Raw genomic sequence first — 20,942 nt, 5'->3', positions numbered from 1 at the left:
AAGGTCCCCCAGGTATTGACGTTTCAATTATCGACGTTTAAAAAGGAAAACTTTTGGATCGCGCGCCGGGCATTCGGCGGCATCAATTCATAATAATTCGTGAAATTTTAGGGGACCAACGGCATATAAATCACACAAAATGGACGGTAAAAAGATTCAAGTTTTAATATCGGCATTGTGCGTGGAATGGAAATGGCATTCGATCAACGGCCGTCGAATCTCTGTTGTGTCGCGGCTCACCCGATGCGCACACGTGCGCTCATCCATCTCGTTCAAGTGCGTGTTTCGTCACGTGCGGCGTTCGGTCTACGCACCGCTCTCGTGTCGCTTCTCTCAGGAATAAAATCCTCCCGGATGCGATAAATCGATCTCTCGCGCTAACCGAGGCCACTTTCCAAACGAATAACTCCACGTCATGTCGCGCATCTCTCTACATCGCGCTTTCCGACCTGCAGGCCTGCTGCAGCTTGCTTAATAAAAATCGATGGCTCGCGTTATGTACTTGGCGCATATCCGTTTACCTTTGCCGAAGGGCATCCTTGCGTAATGTATTGACCCTTTCCTTTCTGCAGTCGTAGGGAAAGATCGTTCAATGGGTATCGTAACACAAGACGAGAGTAATATTTCCTGTATAAAGATTACACAAAGACAACACATTATACATAATTATATTAATTTTTAAAATAGGTAGTAATACATAAAGATATGATTCTCTTTTTCATAAAAGAGAGTTATACTGTAATAAAGAAAAGGCTACATGTATAATATAATATGCGCCATATAAAAGTTTGATATAAATATAACTCTTAAAATAAAAATTTTATCGTAAAAGCGATTCGTGAATATACGTCGAGTTTTCTAAAGTATGCGCGCGTTTTATTCAGAATTACATTATTCTAAAAGCGGTCACTACTAGGTAGAATGTCAGTTCTTCTGCGGAAGCTCGTTGAATGAAACTTTCATATTAGAACATTTTTTTTCTTTTTTTCACGAGATGATATTGAACGGTCTCTGCGCCAGCATGGTCAATAAATTTTCAATTCTCTTATACCGAAAAAAAAAACGCCGACGGATAGCTTAGCTTGGCCGTCGGTATTGTTTTAGAATCGAGGTCGAGATTCGTCTGCAAGTTGCGGAAGCGGAAAGTGACGATCGAAAGATTATTGAGGATTATTTTTTGATATCGGAGAAATCTAGGAGAAAATACAGCATCACATGAAAAAACGATGACAGAACAATGAGCAAAATATTTATAATAGAATCATATCGCAGAATGACGAGATTTATCTAAAAAATATAATTGTAATATATAGTTATGCATTGCAAGAGGTATTCAAAATATTTGTGAATATTTTCGTTACAAATATTTCAACGTTATTTTTTTTCCTTTTTTTGTTATAGGCTCGACCAGCCGGTGACCAGCTCAACACCTGGAATGGACAACAAAAAGGTAGATAAAACATGCTTGATACATTAGATATTTATTATCATTGACGTGCGATTATTTTTCGATATCTCGCATACAATTTCTGAAATAATTTTTTCTCAAAATACATATTAGAGATAGATAGAATTCAATTTTGTAAAGAGGTCATGCTATAAAATTAGTAATGTCGCGTCATAGGAAATTGCATAACGCATCTCGGATCGCCATAAATAATGGTCAATCGATTATTAGTTACTATTTGGAACCGCATGTTTAATGAGTTGCATGCGGTCTACGAGCCTTTGTAAACGAGAATGGCGAAGTTTAGCGCGAAACCATCGGCGATGCTCTCCCAATTAAGGGCATCGTTCGAATTAGCAAGGATTATCTCATTGGGACTAATAGCGACGAGGGGTACGAATCGACGATACGATTAAATCCGAACGCGGCGCCATATGAAGAGCAGAGAGGATCGAAAGGAAGAAGAGTTTGCCGGAAAAGTTTGACCGCTTTTCTCGTTCGCGAAACCAAGTTTTCCTTAGAATCGGCAAATTTTGGAATCTCGTCTTTTTTATTTCATCGAACCGGGTAGACACTTTTGTTATTGGGTTCTTGTTATTTAATGGATTACTCGGGCAATTTCTCTTCTTTGTCCGGCTTTTTCGTGAAGTGGCGAAAATTTGCGCTGAGAAATTTTGTCGACGAGACAGATCGCGCAAGCGGATGAGACAGCGAGCATGCGCTAATATTTCTCGATAGCTGCATAATATTTTCTGTAGGAAATTGCAAGATTTCAGGGAAGAATCGATCGTACGATTTCGCCTCCATGTATAAATGCATATTGTTATTGTTTGACGTATCCCTCGGGGGCATGCAAACGTCTTTGATATAATTCTATTTTATTTATATTGCGATTTATAGAGGCACTCTGCACAGTGCTTCGCATATTATATGCAAGTTTTAGCTTGCATTTTCTCAAAGATATTCTTTATATTCTTGAAAAATACAAGTCGCATTATCGGCCTTTCGGAGAGCGTCAAAGAACTGCAAGCGCCCGGAAACGAAGTGTTTTCCGGAAGCTTTCTTTATGCCTTTCGATAAAATGTGTGAGTCTCATGTTGACGAAAGCTTTTCCAGGAAGTAAAATCTGCTAGATATCGCATCTGAAGACACAATAGTGTCTGAGTAAGGAGAGTTTATATAACGTTTTCAGAAGAGATTGTCGATATCACTTCTCTCGATAAATGCATTTATATCATCTCGCAGCTTATTGTTACTTATTATTCACAGTTTTGATAAAAGTACGAAAAAAAAAGAATAATGACGGAAATTTAATGACAATATTTATTTCACAAATAATTTGCGAACATCGTGCGTTATAAATGATTTTTCATCACCGCTTTTGGGATCGAAATGTCACGAAAAATTGCGGAAGAAAAAGCAAACCAATTGCGGCCAAGCAAGATAGAGTAGTGAGCGATAAATTATCCATTTCTACGTCAGGGATGGAATTTTTCGAGTGCTTTCACGGACCTCATCAATCTTTTGTTGTACCAGGATTGGTTTTTGCGCATGTATTTTTAAATCAAATGAAGAAAAGAGACAAAGGGAAATCGATAACGAACTGCATAATACACCGGGTCTATTTCCAGGATTAAATCCGACCGAACTTTGCAGGAGCACGCGCGCTCTTCTCGTCGAAAATGCATGCCACCCCATGTCTGCGATCCACGTCTATCAAGTAATTAGTTATTTAGTAGTGTTTTTGCTCATCAAATGTCAGCTCGCGTTTTGCCTTTCTTCCCACGCGTAACGTAACAAGAAGCGAAAAATCGAACGGATTGGATGAATTTCATGTTCAAAAGGCGATATCGCGCTATCGTCTTCTTCTTTTCTCATTCTCATCTCTATGGCTTTTCATTATCGAATATATGTTCCGATATGACACGACGAAATTTTCGTCGGCTAACAAAAGATTTCAGGATAACCCGATAACGCGTCGCCAAGCGGAAAAGTGAATTTCGATCAGCTGCATTTAGGAAGGCACCGAAAAAAAAGATGTCGGGAGATCTCGATCACGTGTGTCGGCGACTTCAACGCGATTTCAAATTTTATCAAAGATTTATAGCTCTACGTCTTTTTCTCGAGGAGATCGTATTACATCTGTCTTGCTTGAAAAATATTTAAACCTGTTTGATATTTCATCTCAATGTCATACGTCGTGACAGGCGTGTTGTCCTGTAAATCGCTACTGTTTCCTATCGCTCGTACATATTTGCGAAAGCTGATAATAAAATATTCAACCATATTTTTATATGTCAACTAGATGGATATTTCTTATTACATCTAATATATATGTTCTACATCTACTTTATATATTAATAATAAATATATCCCAAAGTACTCTGCTAATCCTGGGATCAATTTTTGCTGAATGAAAATTTAATTAGATGTCACGTTCATTTACGATCCCTTCAAGTTTTTACACAAAGATTAAATACATAAGGGGATAAAGTAAATTACTAAGTAATTTTTCGAAATTAATTAAAGATATAATAATAAGCCATGAATTTTGACGGATTTTTTTCTCTTTTTAAGAACGAGTTTCGCATATTTGTTAAACTAAAATTAAACTTTACCGCAACATTTGTAATTGATTGTTTCTGTAAAAAGACAATTTTGATTTTTATTATACATAGGTTATCCAATCGGCTACGCCACCCGCTGTACCTGTTCAGGTACGTAGCAAACACGATGGTTCGGGAGTGGCGGCTTCTGTATCGGGGGTTCGCAGACGGAGCGGTCCTCAAGGGGGACTGCGCTCGCCCGCTGCAAAAAGGCCTCTCTCCGCCCCCGTTGCACTTCAGGGCTGGCTGCATAAGCAAGGTTCGGAGGGTCTCATGCTCTGGAAGAAACGTTGGTTCGTTCTCTCCGAATACTGTCTCTTTTATTACAAAGGTAAGTGTGCGCTATTGACATTTTGTTTTTATTTTGAACATTTTTTTTAGCTCTGAATTTTTTCACTTTTTTTTTCTTTTTGCATTATTTTTACGATGAATACAACGTTACTATATGCCAGTTTTAATAAGCATGATTATTCGGAATAGCGTTTGTTCAATATTCACATCCGACGAATGTGTAACGCTTATTCGCTTTGTAATTAACAATCGGCATTATGAAACGGTATAAACAATAATTATCCTGGGAATATCTATTAACAAGCAATTGGACGGAAATTAAATTTGATTGTCGGTACAAATAAGCTCTTATTGAGCATATTGCGTATATAAATCGAACGAATAAGTTTTTAAATAATTATCTTACATCAAACTGATGTTACAACCCTTAATAATATTTAGCTACTCGCAATTAAATTAACCTAATTGAGAAGAATTTTCAGTCTTTACAATCATATAACAGAAATGATTTTCTCTTTAAAATAATCTGTGAATTTTGCACAAAATATATACTCAATGATAAAAATAATTTTCAAATGTGAACATAAAATTCATAGACATTAATGTTGAATTCGGATCGATTTGTATCTGCCCTATTTACTAGAATTTTTATTTTGATGCATTTATCAACTTCGTGAAGGCATTCTGTGGCATCCAGCCAAGTTCCGTCTCGCTAGTTTAGATCGTACAGACGAGCAATTTTCGTCGGATGCCGCTGCTCTTCAATCCGACTGAGGGTGCTAATTACACCCGACTCCTTTGATTCAATACATGCACGAGCATCACAGTCATTACAGTGAAGATGTGCGAAATGTTCTCTGTTCAGGATACACTACATGTGCGGTCTAGCACTTCAGTTTGTCTTGTACGTAATCCGAGAAGAAGGAAGTTCTCTTGCAAGTTCGCGGCGGTTCGACGCGTCGTTTACACTGACGAACTTTAGTTAAATTAGATTCGATAGATACCGCTCCTAATTAGCGGCTCGCCGAGCCTCTTCGAGTATCCTAATATCGTCCGCAAAAGTACTGGAACTAATACTCGCCAACAAACTTCTTCGATCCGATTGCTCCGTAAATATCGTAGAAAGTTTGTTTAACATCGCGAGATTGATCGATCCGCCTTGAAAGATATATGTGTATTTCGTTTTTTATTATATATTTATTAATTTATTTCCTTATGTTTAATTTTCAAATGTCGCCAGTAGATAAATTAATAGACAAGTGTTTATACGACCAAACTGGCAGTTTATTGTTTGATTGTTCCATCACAACGTTTCGACCATATGGTTTTGGTCCTTATCAAGAGAAACTAAAATAACAATATTATAAATAACGATAGTCACGTTACAATTGAAATAAATAGAATTATGTACCTTCGTTATAATTAAAAAGTAGAAAGAGAAAAATCGAAATGTCAAACTGACATTGTGTTGTCAACCACTATTTGGAAACATAGTAGTTGACACAATGTCAGTTTGACATTTCGATTTTTCTCTTTCTACTTTTTAATTATAACGAAGGTACATAATTCTATTTATTTCAATTGTAACGTGACTATCATTATTTATAATATTGTTATTTTAGTTTTATTTGATAAGGACCAAAACCATATGGTCGAAACGTTGTGATAGAACAATCAAACAATAAACTGCCAGTTTGGTCGTATAAACACTTGTTTATTTATTAATTTTTTTTTGCTTAAGTAAAGAAATATTTCGCAAAGTAGTATAGGTTTTTCTCTCGAACAAGTAAATTTGTTGAGATTTTGTATTTTTAATTGAAATGGAAACTTTTCGAGATTATAGATATTAAAAAGATTTTAATTCATTTAAAATACGCGTATAAATAATTAAAAACAATTTTGTATCTTGTTATCAAAATATGATGAAGGAATATTTACGTGGATTAGATAATTTGAGATTCCGTTCTCTAATTGGTAAAGCATTCATTTATTGCATCTCTGTACGTTACTCTAGCGTTTATCACTAGAACGCTTGGAATTCGTTTAGACCAAAATTCAAGCTTATCCAAAACGTAACGTGAAAGGGAATTCAATTTGTCTGTCGAGATTTCACAGTTATATACAAACTTCGTATACATTCAAAATTTCGTTTGGCGAAATTTGTTGTTTTTCAAAATTAATATTACTGTAAACGTAAACTGTGAGAAATGTATATAAAAATATTTATTCTCACCAATATTTAAAATATATAAAAATTGTCTGTTTTATGCACAACGTATATTAGTTATATAAACACAAACTGTCGGGAAAAAATTTTTTGATAGTCGAAAAAAAGAGTATATATATATATATATATATATATATATATATATATATATATATATATATATATATGTTGTAATCAATCGATATGGTATAATCAAATAGTAGGTTTAAATTTGTCAGGATTGAAAACAGAATGAACGTTAAAAATATTTTTACATTTGATTGAACGTGAAACTCGCAATTTTATTCGCGAAAAATAGGCATAGTAGTGTATCTATCTTTTTTCTGGGTCATCCTATTTTTTTTTGCGATCAAAAATTAAGACGCGCTGAATTACGATGATAGATGAACGTGCAATTTTTATGTAAAATTAATTTATTTTTTAAAATAAAGTCCAAGCATCATTGTATAACGTAGCAATCTATTAATTTGCAGGTCCGGAGGAAGAGAAACTGCTAGGTTCGATATTACTTCCTTCGTACAGAGTTACCGTCTGTAAACCCGAGGACAAGGTCAACAAGAAGTTCGCCTTCAAGGCCGAACATGCAAACATGAGGACTTATCACTTTGCAGCTGACAATCGCGAGAGCATGAACCAATGGGTAAATGCACTCACTCTGGCGACCCTTTTGCAAGATCCTAATCCGTAAGTTGTATATATTTATCTTTAAATTGTATAAAAATTTACGTGAATATTATACGTTTGCTATGAGTTTACCAATTATCATAAATTATTATCGATCTGAAATTAAGCGAAATTATTTATTGAATTCTAATAAAAATCTAATAATTTTAATAAAAAAAAATGTCAACTCAAATTGAGAAACGTACATTTTGACGTTTAATAATTATAGGTTTGTAAAAAGGGAAGAATTTGCATGTTTTATTACTTTTGTCATCACACATGTTAAATAAATTAATGAATGTGAGAGACGACAAATGTGATGGCTGAATCGATACAGAATTGATTGTTTTTTTTTTTATTATTATAATAATTGCATTCTCTCGTTTCATACTCTTTTTTTCGTAATTTTCTTCCGTTCTATGATATCGCATTGTACATTGAAATTACAGAAAGACCGTTCAATTTTATTTCTCGTTTTTTCATATCTGATTTTGTTTTCTCAAGTACAGCTGTTTTCAAAAATTCATAAATTCCGTATTTGAATATTATGAAAATTTTGCAATAAATGTTGCATAGATATTTTTTTTATACTTGAAATTTGTCACACAAATTTGCGAGAACTTCTGTTTACTTTTATTTGCGGAAGAATGAAATATCTCTTCAATGACATTACTAACTGCTCTTCTAAAAGATGTCATCTTTTAAGACAGTATTGTGATATTAAATATAGTTCAAAGTGCACTCGGCGATTCGAGCGGGAATCTCGAAAGTTACTTATGTAACAGAATGACGATGAACGTCTCTTTGATATTCTACAAAGGAAATTGGGGCGTCGCAACTGCCGGAGTGGTTTATTTGCGCAAAAGTATCGCAACCGATGCAGCAGCACATCTGTCGTTCGCACGTTATCGCGGTGTAACTAACCGATCTCGTTAGTTAGTTTTCCGAGAGTTATTCGGTTTGAATATAGCGACGGTGGATGAGGCCCCAACTAGCCCATTGTTCATTTAGCGCATTGTCAGCGACACATCGATACGTACAATGAACGTTCGTTTTGAAGGCGAGTGAGTTTGGTCATCATTTGCCTATCTATCTATCTATCTATCTATCTAAAAATCCATTCACATGACTGAAAACGTAGATTTTTAACATATATGTGTTTGGCTGCTCCGAGCAGAACAATGACGAGGATTAATTTTTTGCATTTATTAAAATGAAAAGGTTTCTCGAGCTCTGGTCACGAGATAAATTTTACTTTGAACGCGGAATCGAAGAACGCACGGTGAAAAGAAAGTTAAAAAATTAATTCTTTTCATTTATACAGATGTATACTCGATATACATATTCAGCAATATTAATTTTAATTAATAGAGTGTATGAAAATTGTTAGATATATATTATACCTTGTATTTTAACTTTATTAAACTCAATTATCGATGATCTGTGTTGATTAATTGTTAAATAACACGTAATAAATTCGACGTGCAAAAAACCCATATCGTAGTACAGATTAATATAACTCTCAATTTTATTTTTTCTTTCAGTGGTGCAGGCGAGGCTGCAGTGGTCATCGAGATAGCGCAGGATGGCGAACGAAGCGCCCGGCCTAGCGTCTCGTCGATCTCATCGATCTTGAATCAAAGCGCCGACGATAGCGACTCTGGCTTCCATGGCTTTCAATCGCGCGATGATCCTAGCCATGCTTCGAACAACAACTCTAGCCCGAATAGTGCGAACACTGCCTCCTTCCCGAATTTGAGCAGTAGCAATAGCAATGGCAATTCCGCCAACAACAATCATGCGAGCGACTCGGGTCATCCGATGATGAACGGTTGGGTGCCGCAGCAACTTTCGCAATATAGTCAGCTTAGCACCTCTCAGCCGCAGCAGCAGCAGCAGTATGGACACTTGCAACAAATGCAACCAGGCCACTCGCATCAGCATCAGGCATTGTTGCATCAACATTTACCGCATCCGAATGCGCTTCCAACTCATCAGTCGTCGCATCCGCACAAGCATATGGTCCAACAATCACCGCAACAACAGCAGCAGCAGCAGCCACCGTCTCAACAACTGTCGCATCCCATCGCGAGCAATGTTCAGACAGTGCAGCCTATGTCTCGAAAATTCGGACAGCCGATTTACGCGAATGCGCCGCCAAAACCGAGAAGATTGACAGAGGGTTCCAACGAGTATTCGACGCCATCGCCGGATCCGGATTATCGGAAAAGCCCGGTCTCACCGGATGTTACGGTGACCAGTAAAAGCCCAATGTCCGACTACGAAAGGAACAATACGATTTACGGCACGCGGATGAATCAGCCGCCGCAGCAGAGTCTGCGGACCGATAAGTCGGGCCTGAATTACGGCTACGGTCAAATCGCGCAACCGACGGAGAGGAGAACCCCGGACACGTATGGTCGTAGCGCGAAACCGAGGACTAATAGCAGAAGCAATGGCGATTACGAGGAACTCTATGGAACTCCGCCGCTTTATCAAAGACCCGCGGGTCCGGTGGGTTATACAAAAGGCGCGTCCCCGGCGCCAATTCCCATTCCCGTTTACGCGCAGCAGCAACATCTTCAACAACTGCTGCATTCCCCCGTCACGCCGTCGAACAGTGAGTCTCTTTGTTTTTTACCTTCTTCTTGTAACGATACCTACAAAGGCGCTTGTAATTAGTGCCGCAATCGGGTAAAGGTGAAAATATTTTACGCGGATATATGTTTTGAAAGCAACGTCTCTCTTTTCTCTATTACAAAGCAAGCTTTCTTATCGAACCGTTAAAATGTGCTTGCCAGGAATTCTATTCCGGAAAACAATCTTGCCTTCATATATTTCATTACCATGCGAATAGAATTCGAGTCTTATATTAAAAAAATAGTAATAACAGCGCTTTGATAATTTTACCGTGCGAGCACGGCGATTTCCAGCATATTTTCCGCAATATTTTTTTAATGAAAAGATTCTAAAGTTTATTATTCTAAAGTCTTCAAAAAGTTATCGTGCGTTCATCGCAATATAATACAAGCTGAATATTAATTTACAGTGGCGCTCACAATTATATATTTTTTTTTATTTTTTGAATTAACTAAGATTTAAAGACTGATTTTATCGCGAAGATTTTAAAAATCATAACGATAATAAAAGTTAGTTATATAACGACCTAGATCTTCTTTTTCGCTATTCTCGTGATAAAATTCGCGCTTTTCTTTTGCTTCGCGTTGCAAGGGATCTTGAGTAATGCTGCAATCGATAGAGCTCGACGCGGTAATACAAAAAGGACGTTACGATTTACTCCCTTTAGTGTCGATGGTGAGGCAGTCGAGAACTCAACCACCACCGCGACCGCACAGCGCGGACTTTCTGGAGTATGAAGCGGCAAGACGACCTCAGCAACAACCAGCGCAATGCGAGAGGCCGCCGGATCAGCAGAGACGTCCGCAGAGGCCTAAGTCTAGTCTAGATATAGTGAATCCATCAGACGCGACGAATGATGGTTACTTCTATTCCGAAGAAAGGTACACGCGCGTGAATTTATCTTTTATGTTTTATTGCGCAAATATTTTGAAGCAGAAAAAAAAATTGTGTGAGAAACGTAAATATTGTATAGCGCGATTGTATTTAGATACGCGGCGCAGATGCGGCAGTCTTCGGTTTATTTACATCAAACACCCCAGCATTATCAACAACAGTGGAATCAGTCTCTCTCGCGCGTTACGATGCAGTCGAAACTACCGGGTATCCGCGACAAGACCGACGAGAGTAGAATATCCATATTACCTGATTCCACCTGTCCCACTCTGAGACGAACGCAGCGAGATCACGTTCATGGGCAACACACGAAGCCCGCTCAGTCGCTGACGCAGAGACATTCCGAGTGAGTCATGCAGTACATTATCCGAATACATAATTAAACCGCATGCAGAACCTGTTTTGTCGAATTAAGGAATTTTAAAAATATTGCTTATATAAATAATATAAATTACTTGTAAAATTGGAAAGGGATTTATGATAATTAGAAGTTATTTCACAAAAGAAATTATGTTCTTTTGTGAAATATACGAAAATATATCGGTTCTTTTTTGTATCTCATTTCTGATTTCTATCAGGATAATGGGCACCGATCCAAAATTCCGAAGATCCTTGCGCGAGAAGAGCTACGAGGCGAATGGCCGCGAGGTATTAACGCATAGCGGTGAGGATAACACGATTCCTCGAAGAGTAGCGCGTGGCGAGTACGACGGGTGGGGGAGAACGATGGGTCACAGTGTCCATGGAACCCACATCACTCAGACGTATCACGCCGGTCACGCAGGTGGTGGCAGACGATGGAGCGAGCAGCAACAGTTTTGCAGATCGGCGTCGGCGCGTCTGCCAAGGACACGGCATCCCGCCGTGCTTGATCCCGACGACGACGATTACGCCGAAAGGTCCTCCGAGCAAGATTCGCGGGATGGTGAACGCAAGATTCAGCAGGTAAGAAGAAGAAATTTAACGTTCAACATTCATTTTTGCGTGAATATTTCTCTTTTAAGATGTGAAATAATATGATTTTTATATTATGTTGAATATATTCATTCTTAATTTTAAATCCATATAAGATGTATGATTGTTTGGCAGATCCGTATGCTTTTTTAAACAATTCGGTCCATAGCGAAGTTAAATTGTGTATGTGATAAATACAATATATCATAGTTTAATTGAAAAATTCTGTCTCTACAAGCAAGTAATCATAAAAATTAAATCTAGTGATTTCTAAATTAATTTTACATTTTTACATTTTACATTTTTACAAAAATTAAAAGTTGATCTTGCAGTATAATTATAAATGAGCGAATTTATTTGGCCATTTTCTTGATGCAAATGTTAACATTAAAGTAAGTTTTATAAAATACGAATACGTTGCCATCTATTTCAAACTCGCTTGTATTCCGGAAAATGTAGGATGAGTCATGGAACAAGTCGTTTTTTTGAATCAGGTACCTAATAGGTCATCAGCATTGCTCGTATCAACTCATACAAGACCACCATGTCGGTAACATTGGTGGACGAGTATGATTCACGCGATAGCTCTATTGCATACCTACAGTTTACCTTACGTCATCTCGATTCTTCGTGTCTTTGCTTTCACCATGATTTTCAGTCCATCATTATTATTGTCATATCGTTACTTAAAGCATATTAATATATTTTTCCATTTTATTAAATTTGTATTATTATCGTAAGTTTTACAATTGTTTATTGCTAAAATTGATGTCAAGCCTTTTCTCTTCTTCCGATTAGATCCTACATTTACAATGCAATTCTTCGGAAAATAGCATAAAATAATTTAAAAACATTCCTACTTGAAGGAAAAGGAAGTAAAAAAGATAATATAATCTTGGATTATATTACTAATAATAGTTAATATTTTAACGTTTTGTAAATTGAAATATATATTTTAAGATTTATTATATATATATATATATATATATATATATATATATATATAAAATAAAGCTTAATTATGTGAAGATTGGAAAATCAAACATATAAAATATATAAAGCTTTAAAAGTAAATTCCCTCAGTGTTCGTAAACGTAAAGCGTCGAAATCTCCCCAAGAATCTCGCCCTGAACTTACCTTACATATTTTCGTTAGTTAATAAAGGGTTACGACACGTCTTACAGCGCGAAGAATCGATGAAGCGGTTGCTAGAATGGAAGCAGCGTATGCTGCAGTCCCCGTTGACTCGAAAGCCATCCGGTTCGGCCAATCGGAGCAGGGCACAAAATGATCTTTCGAGTTACTACAAGCAACAGGCGCTGCTGGATTTGGCAGCGCACGAGGCCGCCGTGGCGGAGAATCGTCACTCTCGTAGGCGGGAGGATGGGCATCGTTCCCATGTCAGGAGCAAGAGCTCGGACGGCCGTCGGGCTGCCGTCAACGTGCCACGATATAACAGCTATTCCAGCGATGACGAAGGTAGGGACAGCTCGCCTGAACTTATCATTTAAGTGGTAGCTGCGTCGCTCCGCGTAACCGAGGGACCCGGTTACGAGATGTTCAAAATTGCACGGACAATTAATTCTTTTAAGCGTGTATATTGAGCATGTGTATTCAAAATGAGATATATTTGAAAAAAATTAATATCTCCGATAAAATCAGTCTTTTGTCTTAAAAAAAAAAAAACACGATAAACTTTTAAATATAGTATAATTTTCACTACTACGAGTCCCTCGAAAGCGCTCTGTTTGCGATGTATTATTAATTTTAAAAGTAGATAGTTGTCTAGTGAGCTAAAAATAATGCAAATTCTAACATAATCATATGTAATTGCTAACACGGTGAAAAATCCAACATATTTACGCATATTTGCTCGCGGAAAGTAAGGCATTTCTTCACGAGGATGCATGTCAAGAATTTTGTTTTTTTGTCATTGGTACTCGTGTTATACGTATGATTAAAATATCTCAAGCGCTATGTCGGTCGATTTTATATTGATCCTTTTGTGGTGAATAAATTATTAGCATATTTCTATTTCTCAATCAATGACATATGTAGAAATGTCATAATTCGACAAATTAAAAAATATTTACTCGATTGTGGGAATACTGCAATTAATGCGAGGCATCTGAATTATTCGCGAATTGCAAAAGTTGCAAAATCAAAGTTGTATGTTTTTTCCTCTTTATTTTTGTTTTTTTACTATATTAATACATAATCGTCGAGGAAACATAGAAGAATTCAACGAATTGCGGAATAAGGATGAAATGAGAAGAAATTTAAAAAGCAAATAAATAAAACATGCGTATCTGCCAGTGTTTCTCCGTGGGGCTCCTTCTATCTGCTGCTGTTGGGTCTAGGTTGACTGGTGAATGGGAAACGATTAACAATCTTAAAACTTTTTAACTGTCCAAATGATCAAATATTAATATCCTTTGCAATTTAACACCGATCGTAATTAGATTATCGTAGAAAATATGGGTCAGCATGGCATGCCAAAAAAATTTTACTAACATTATTTGCCGTAGCTATGCAATTACGATTACATTATTTATCTTCCAGCTCGCGTGTTCGCTACTTACGATTAACCGCAAAATCAATTAGTCGATTATCGAGATCATTGCACAATTAAATCGCGCAACAAAATGTTTCGATCTTTTTTATTAATTTATTTATAAAATTTTTATCGAAAATTTGATTCTCTACATATCCGAGATGCAAATCTCTTTTTACACATTAACCAATATCGATATATATATATATATATAATTTTTTTCAAAAGATATTTTAATTGCGATTAACAAAATAAATGAATAGTACAGTTTTTACTTATTAATGCAATGATCTTCGACATCGTTACCGCGCTTGGCGAGCTGGCTTAGAATGGGTGCAGAAAAAAAAGGGAATGTATAAATTTAAAAAAAGATATTTTTTCTCATACACATTCGTAAGTAACGAATGTTACTCGTGTCTTTGTGTTTTGTAACGAACGAATTAGAGCTGGGAGATGTCCGGAGGAAGCGCACGCGCAGACCCACGCATGCAGGAAGGAGCCCCCGGCACGCCGGCGACGACCGGTCATCGGCGGCGACGTCGACCGTCCAGGATGTCACGATATCCCCCGGCGGAATCGGTGGCCGCACGAGCGTTAATCAGACGTCGCAGTTGCAAATGTTGAACACTCGCAAGATGAATTCAGGTGGAAACACAGGCGGGATACCGCCGGATGCGGGTTATGACGAGGTGAGCTTTCCGCCGCTGATGAGAAATGATTATGCGTATTCGCCATCGACGATGGATAAGCGATCATCATCCAGGAGATCGAATCCAGATATCACGTACGAAGATTCCGCGATTAAGCACAAAACTTCGAAGAAACCGTTGGGAATCTTGAAGACCTCGACCGCTTACAGTTATGATCAACGACAATTTGATGAGCAACAAGCTGGCGGTAAAATCGAAAATAACATATCGGATAATACGCGTGGATATCGTAGCAACGAATCATGGCACATACAGAAGAACGTACAGTGGGATGCCAAGGACGATAATGATGAATGGGATCCCGGCATCGACGAGAGTAAAGTTATCAAAGAATTCTCTTATCAGTACATTAATCCTAAGAAAACGGCAGTTTCAGCAAAAATAGAAGATGAAAAGTCTGAGACCATGAATCTGGTGCAAAGCCGAATCAGGTCCTTTGAAATGAATATGGACAGCGCCAGTCCCGCTACGATGATGTTGTCTATGCAGGAACCGCTAAAGTTGTCGCCGCAACAGGCAACCGAAGCTCACGTTTCAAAACTCGATTGCGCGAACAAGACCTCATCTGTCATACGTAGCTTTGCTCTGGGTGATCCCAATGTTTCGGAGAACGCTTCTAAGCACAAAAATGTAGAAGGAGGACACGCTAAGCAAGCCTCGACTGACAGTAACAAGTCGGTCAAAGATCTTTTGGCGGACTTTGAACGAAAATCGCAACAGATTAATCGGCAAAAATGTGAAAAGCGGCAAGAATCAAAACATTGCGGAGATGACGATAATAATGATACGTTGCAGTATGATATTAGTAGTAATGCGGTACATCGAGAAGATGGAAAATTTGTCGAAAAAGGAAATGGAGCAGATGAAGTCATTGCCCAATGTTTCGTTGCGGATACCCTCTATACTACTATGCAACTAGTGCAAAATTCTGATGATTCTCGAAGCAAGATGACCAGTTCGAAAGATAGTCTGACTGAACAATGCGCGCCATCCGATGATTTAGATATTATCTCAAGTTCTAATTGTGCCAGAATAAGCATGACCGAATCTTTATTAACGCATGGCGATCAATTCCCCGATGATAATGATCCGATCATTTCTATTTCGAAGCAAGAGGACATCAACAGCGAAGATCATTATCTTCCTATGTCTCCTAGAAAGGCTATATTAGATCCGAATAGCGACGACAGACCAAATCCTAAGATAATGGAAAGTCTGTTTGCCAACCTGGAGCACGAGGAAAGCTCGTATGTAGAGATGACGCAAAACGGGATGAATCATTCTCTTCTGGCACCAAATGAGGACGGCATAAAGCACGATTCTGGTGATTATTCCACGCTGGACACATCCCATTATGAATTCGTCTGCGTGTCGGATAGTAAAATGGAACCGGTGTACATGGAAGTGAGTCAGTTATCCGAGAAAGAAGATGAAAATAACGATAAAACATCTTTGACAAAGAAGAAGACGAACGAGAATTCGCCGCATTCCAGAAGTGATTTGCCCGACATTCTAACGACGCTTAAATCCGACAGTTCCGACGCCGACGACGAGTCGTCCAAGGATCTCGATTCTATAGACGCGCCGCGACATCCGCGTTTCAGTTTGTCCGACACCTTTCGACCAGCCTCCTACTACTTGGGAGCTAGTCGTAACATGATTGCGGAATTACATGACTCATCGGATAGTGAATTGGTCTCCCCGCCGCCGATACCGACTTCACCGCCACCATTAGATGATTTAGATTCACTTGATATGCAGGAGTCATTAGAAATAAAGAAGGTCTCGCCTCGAGTGCTTTCGACAAAAGATAACTCGTTAAACCGCGACTCTCCAAAGTCTTGGAACAAAGCGATGGGTCAGGTGGAGACGCATAGACCGCCGTCAAGATTTTCTGACGCGACCATCAGCTCCACTTTCAGAGACAGCAGGATATCACTGGAGAGTGCATCCGGGAGCGATTCGGTCGAGCTTAGAAATCCAGAGGAGGAAGCCCGCCACAGGCAACTGAAAAGGAGACCCGTCAGCGACGATGTTTGCGAGGTTTTGGACAGTTTAGATGAGTTGGAGTCGTTGGGAAGTCGCTTTGACGGCGCGAGTATCGACCTCGATCAATATTTGGAGGAATTACAAGCTAGAGATGCATTTAACGTGGATCTCTATGCAAAGGATCTGAGCTACAACAGCATTTATGGATTTAACGAGAACATGTTAGTAGTCGATAAACTGCAGAAAACCACGTGTCAGGATTTATCGAGAAAGATGAAATTAATGTCCAGCAATCTCGACCGACCATTCGATTACTCCAGCAAAAACAAAACCGGCTCGGCGAGCAGTCTACCGTCTATGAGAGTATCCGATCTACCACCTGCTCATCAACACTCGCAGTCTTTTACTGGTGACGCGCATTACGAGAACGTTGCGAGCTTTTCGCCGCTTCGCAGTTCGCCGGCGATTCGACCCGACAGCAACGAACCGCCGCCGCACGACAGGATGCAGAACGTGTCGCAGAGCATTAGTGCACTGCCAGTTTCTCACAGCAGAGATTCAAGTTACTCGAATGCGTCGGCCACAGCATCAACTTCGACGTCCATGGTCTGCCAGAGGCCCGCTAGTGCACAATCCTCGATGCACTCCGCTGTCAATGCGTTCACGTCCTCGGTGAATCGCACCAACGCATATACGGAGCAGAGATTCTCGTGCCATTCGAGGTCCGCCAGCCACGACACGTGCGTGCGACACGTGCTACCGAATCATCGATCGACCTCCAGCCAGGACTCGAGTCATTATCCCAGCTCGACAGTGCAGGCCGCTAATCCCGTTTTGCAACAGTCATATTTGCCGAACGTGAGCGAACAACGTACTCAGAGCGATCAATCGGGAGCGCCCTATTACTATTCCGATCTCCAAGCCAGTGTCAACAGTTCGAGCGACATGGAGCTCACCAAGCCGACAATTGGTCATACCTCGCGATTACCTCAGCTCAACAATCAGAGGGACGACGCCGCGATCGGCTTGAACAAGCGTAATGATATCGGTCGTATAGTAAATCCGATCGCACGACAGATACCGCGACAGATTCAAGTAGACGATATAGACGAGGCTAGACGCATCGCCGCGGAGCTAAGACGTACAACTTGCCAACTGTTGGCCGACAACAAGGCCGCTCTCGTAGACAAACGTAACTTTTACGAGGCCGATACGCTGCGTCGAGTAAAGTCCACCGATCCGCTGCCAGATGTATCGTTGCCCGAGGCCAGAAACTTGTATCCCCATGGTCTTAGAGATAAATCTGTTGAGCCAGGCAACATCGATAATACCGAACCGACACACGTCGCACAAACGTCTCATCGTCGGTCGAGATCTTTAGAGGGATTACTCGACGACGTCGGTCTGCAAAATTTAGTGGAGCAGCGAAACCGAGCCAACCGAGCGGCAGTGACAGCGGTTTCAGCAGCCTCGACCAGCCAGATTGAAGCAACGCTGCAGAATATGTCGTCATCCGACGATCATGGTGCTACGACTGATAGTAATTTCCATGCCGAGGATCCTTGGGAGCAGGACAGTCTCTGGCGCGAGAGCCTGAGGAGGGTGAGTCTGCGGAATGCCAGATCTTTAGATAATCTGGACAGTCCACCGAGACCTGGAAGGCACGGTGACACTAAGTCACGCGGTAGAATCACCCGAGGAGCGACTTACGTGAATGACAGCGTCATTCTACGCAGGGACGTTCGCGCGGAAGAATCATCGTGCGGCGAGCGGTCGCGAGTCAAACGTAGAACGAAACAGGATCACGATCATCAAATGCGAAACCGATCAATCGAGAACGATGACGATGTCGACGACGACGGCATCGATGGCAACAACGGCGTTGCTTATGGAACATCGATGGAACGAATCGGCGCGGGCGGCTACGTGTGGGATCCACAGAACGAGGCCTATCGCAAATCCACCTCAGCAGACCATAGGAATCATTTTTTAGAGGACGGCAACCTTCCCCCGGCTCGCTCGATTCCGGACGTCCGAATGTCCGCGACGTCGTTCGAACTAGACCGAGAGAAGCTCCGCCAATGGGACCTATTATCGAGCGCCTGCTTACTCCAGGAACAGCAGCGCACTTCGATGGCGGACTCAGGGCGAGGGTTGCCGGTCGCGGAACAGCCTGGAGAAATTCACGATTCAAGACTCGTCATCGTCGCGGCGACAACGACGACGACGACGACGACGACGATGACGGTGACAATGACAATGACGATGACAACGACGACACCGACAATGACAATGACAACGACAACGATACCGATACCGACAATGAGCACAGAGATCGACAACGGGCAGGTAAACGTTATCGTAAAGCCGATCGATACCGCGGATGTATGCGACGTCTTGGCGACGAAGATGCCGATCAAGCAGCAGGAACCGTGTAAACGGGCTGCAGGTGAGTGGCTCCTCAACCATGCTGGGGTGTACAGGCAGTGACCGTACAAGGTCGTGTTCCAAATCGCCACACGACCGGCCGACCGATTCGTTCCGACGTGACTACGGATCTTGTGCGATAAATGTTTAATCCTAAATAGTAGAGAAAAACTATAAGGAAAGCTTCCACACATAAATATTTTTTCAGCACATATTTTATAAGTATAATAGATATTTGATATAGTCATTATTGTTTCGTATAATCTTAATTTTCGCATAAACATTTTTTTTATAACAGCAACCATTTTTCTTAATTTACTGTCAATGATTCAAACATTTGATGATTCTTTACAAAAATAAACGTATTCGTGTAAATTTTTACGTTTTGAACTTATACTCGTTTTATTCTTTAAAAGTAGAAAATTATAATGATGTTGTAAATATTAATGATTAAACAACAACTAAGCCAGAACTCGCTCTTTAGGATTAAACACGATGTTCTCGCTACCAAATGTACCTGCGCTTGCGGTAGCATACATAGCGATGCAAGCCGCTTTCTTGTAATTATGGACCAGGCCGTGTGTGTATGATTTATAGTTTACATTTATTCACGACTTCTTGCCAATTCGTTGAATCCGAGAATCGATTTGAATAATACAAATATAATTTAAGGCGAATAAAGTTTTATAATTGATGCGAGATGGAACACGGCCTGGTACGTGAACGTGAGTGAGTGTGTTTCTGAGATAATTAAAAACATAGTGATTTATCATAATTTACTGCAATTATTCGTCACGGTTGATAACGCAGATTGGGTTTTCATTGCGCTTTAAAATAGATAAATAGCAATGAAATATTAAATTTACGAAATTATTGCGAGATTATGGCGAAACTGCAACTGTATATTTGTACGTGTGTATGTATGAGAATGCATGTATATTCTTAAGATATATTTATCATTAAGATTTACATCACACAATCGTGCCGAAAAAATTGTGGTAATCCAAGACGATTATGTTTTCTATTTAATTTTTCTTTTTTTTTTTTTTTTACTTATTTCTTAGTCATACCAGTTAATTGATTTGTAAGTATAAGTCATGACATTATTATTATAATAAGGATAACGTTTCTTTATTGAACGTTCTAGAAAAACTTTTTAAATATTCTTCGATTGATTCCCACTTTTGAGTAATTTACATCTTTTACATATGGGATCTCATTTCCGCGCATTTTATAATCTGCGTAAAATCAATGCTGAATTATGAATTATTTCGTAGGCCATGCTTTTAAATTGATATTGACAAAATTATTGTCATATATAATATCGTTTAATTTGACTATCTAGGCGATTTATTAAAATGTATTGTCGCTAAAATATTAAGTTTTAAACAGCTCTTCTTTTTTAAATATAATTTTCATGATCAAGCGAAAGATCAATAAAGCTGTCTTCACGAAATACAGTGACTGCCATTAGCAACGACATTATTAATAATAATTGCAGAAATTCATTCAATTTTAACTAAGGGATTCGATCGTTCTA

General features: G+C 39.3%; 1 protein-coding gene across 9 annotated transcripts in view; it reads left to right on the top strand.

Annotated features, from left to right (window-relative positions):
* The window catches only part of LOC126855359 (uncharacterized), a 119,303-nt gene that overhangs the window by 62,739 nt on the left and 35,622 nt on the right, over window positions 1-20,942 (top strand). For all 9 annotated transcript variants that reach the window (XR_007688226.1, XM_050602944.1, XM_050602943.1 and 6 more), the window contains 9 exons: window positions 1,402-1,450; window positions 4,126-4,384; window positions 7,045-7,255; window positions 8,779-9,854; window positions 10,542-10,755; window positions 10,863-11,114; window positions 11,347-11,713; window positions 12,907-13,201; window positions 14,721-19,424. Coding sequence is in view for 8 of the 9 variants with exons in the window: in XM_050602945.1 (XP_050458902.1) it covers window positions 1,402-1,450; window positions 4,126-4,384; window positions 7,045-7,255; window positions 8,779-9,854; window positions 10,542-10,755; window positions 10,863-11,114; window positions 11,347-11,713; window positions 12,907-13,201; window positions 14,721-19,424 (7,427 nt within the window). In the remaining variant the exon portion in view is untranslated. The remainder of the gene's footprint in view (window positions 1-1,401; window positions 1,451-4,125; window positions 4,385-7,044; window positions 7,256-8,778; window positions 9,855-10,541; window positions 10,756-10,862; window positions 11,115-11,346; window positions 11,714-12,906; window positions 13,202-14,720; window positions 19,425-20,942) is intronic.

This window comes from Cataglyphis hispanica, chromosome 16, assembly GCF_021464435.1.
Source record: "Cataglyphis hispanica isolate Lineage 1 chromosome 16, ULB_Chis1_1.0, whole genome shotgun sequence".
NCBI lineage: Eukaryota > Metazoa > Arthropoda > Insecta > Hymenoptera > Formicidae > Cataglyphis > Cataglyphis hispanica.
This window is presented reverse-complemented; position numbering and strand designations above follow the sequence as displayed.